This window comes from Gracilinanus agilis, unplaced genomic scaffold (assembly GCF_016433145.1).
Source record: "Gracilinanus agilis isolate LMUSP501 unplaced genomic scaffold, AgileGrace unplaced_scaffold46902, whole genome shotgun sequence".
NCBI classification, from domain to species: Eukaryota; Metazoa; Chordata; class Mammalia; order Didelphimorphia; family Didelphidae; genus Gracilinanus; species Gracilinanus agilis.
Window position 1 is genome coordinate 3,404 of NW_025381247.1, and position 1,832 is coordinate 5,235.

The window sequence follows — 1,832 nt, forward strand, 5'->3', positions numbered from 1 at the left end:
ATGTTCTAGGTTCATCTATAAATCCCTAGGAATCAAAATTTCTCGTTCCACACTAATGAATATTAATATCAATTGAAAATTTAGAAACACTTACAAAAAATGTATATTGTTTCAATTTTATACATAAAGAAACTCAGAGGATTTAAATGATTTGTCCAGGGTTATTCAATTCGAAAGCATCAAAGTCAGGATGTAAACCTTGGGGTTAGTTTTAGAAGATAAGGAATCCATTTGATTGACTTCATACACAAAATTCCTAAAGCAAACCTAGGTGCATAAAAACTCTTAATAATCTCTTGGATGAATGAAAGGAATTACAAGGAAAGTATCCAAAAGGACCTCCAGATCAAAGAGTTTTATTCTTTCCTTGACTTCTTAGGGGAGGATATTCCTGCTTAAGAATGTGATCAAGGAAATATCAACCTACTGGGATGAGGGAAGTCATTTCTTGATTCTGATGAAAAGGTGGACAAGAGCTTCTCTGATCTCCTTTGTCTTCACCCCATAAACAATGGGGTTGAGCATGGGAGGCATCACAACATAGAGGTTCGCAAATAGGATGTGTGCATGGCGTGGGAAGTTGCGCCCAAAACGGTGAGTCAGTACAGTGAAGAAACATGGGAAGTAGAATATGAGGATGACACAAAGGTGGGAGCCACAGGTGCTGAATGCCTTGTGTCTGGCATCCTGAGAAGGCATCTGAAAGATGGCACGGAGGATCATGGTATAGGACACTGCAATGAACACCACATCAGTGATCACCATAATGAAAGGGACAGAGATGCCATACCATATATTGACAGTGATGTCAGCACAAGCCAGTCGAGCCACCCCAATGTGCTCACAGTATGAATGGGGAATCACATTGGTTCTACAGAAGGGTAGCCTCTTTAGCAGGAAAATGACAGGGAAGATAATGCAGAAGCTCCGAACAACAATGGCTAAAGCCATTCTCCCCACAACAGGCAATGTCAGAATCATTGAATATCTCAGTGGGTCACAAATAGCCACATACCGATCAAATGCCATAGCCAGCAAGATAGCTGATTCTCCCACAAACATCACATGGACAAAGAAGACTTGGGTGACACAAGCATCAAAGGTGATGTCCTGGGCACAGAACCAGAAGATGGCCAAGGCTTTGGGTACAGTGGTAGTGGAAAGTAGAATGTCAGCGCCAGCCAACATGGAAAGAAACATATACATGGGCTCATGGAGGCTGCGTTCAGTGACAATGACCAGAATCAGGACACTGTTCCCCAACACTGCAGTTGCATACATAAAGCAAAGGGGGATGGAAAGCCACATGTGGTATTTCTCTAGGCCTGGGATACCAAGCAGAACAAACACAGCAGGATGGAAGACAGTCTGATTGGCATTCATCATGTTGGATTGTGGCTTCTCCCTGAAAGGTAAAGCAGACTGGAGAACCAGCTGAGGAGCTTGATCCTGACCCAACTCTGTGAAGAAGCCCTCCTCACCTGTGTTAGGGAAAAGTAGAGTACAAGAAATGAAATAGGTTGCTATGACCTGACTTAACTTCTGTTATCTCAAAGTGTAATTCAAAAATGAAAATTCAGTAAATATTTGCAGATCACAATGATAGGTGTAGGAGAGCCAAAGGCACTCATTTGAGACAGAGGAATACATAGCAAAGCACTTGTGCCCCCCACAGAACTCTCATTTCTATGTGATTATCAAAATGCTCCATGAGCTACCCTGGCCTCATTCACATGAATCAATATTTCAGTATCCTGATTAAGAATCCACACTGGCTCCCTAATTTTAAATCCCTCCACTTGATTTCCAAGACCCTCTGAAATATGGTCCTA

The 1,832-nt window shown here is 42.1% G+C and overlaps 1 protein-coding gene across 1 annotated transcript; it reads right to left on the reverse strand.

Annotated features, from left to right (window-relative positions):
• Positions 1 to 441: 441 nt before the first annotated feature.
• On the reverse strand, positions 442 to 1,484 carry LOC123255453 (olfactory receptor 52B2-like). The gene has a single exon (XM_044684244.1). The coding sequence runs from the start codon at positions 1,384 to 1,386 to the stop codon at positions 442 to 444; it is 945 nt and encodes a 314-aa protein (XP_044540179.1). The 5' UTR covers positions 1,387 to 1,484.
• Between the last annotated feature and the right edge of the window lie 348 nt (positions 1,485 to 1,832).

Coding starts and splice junctions, on each gene's coding strand:
- LOC123255453 (XM_044684244.1), bottom strand. CDS start 1,386: ATGATGAATGCCAATCAGACTGTCTTCCATCCTGCTGTGTTTGTTCTG.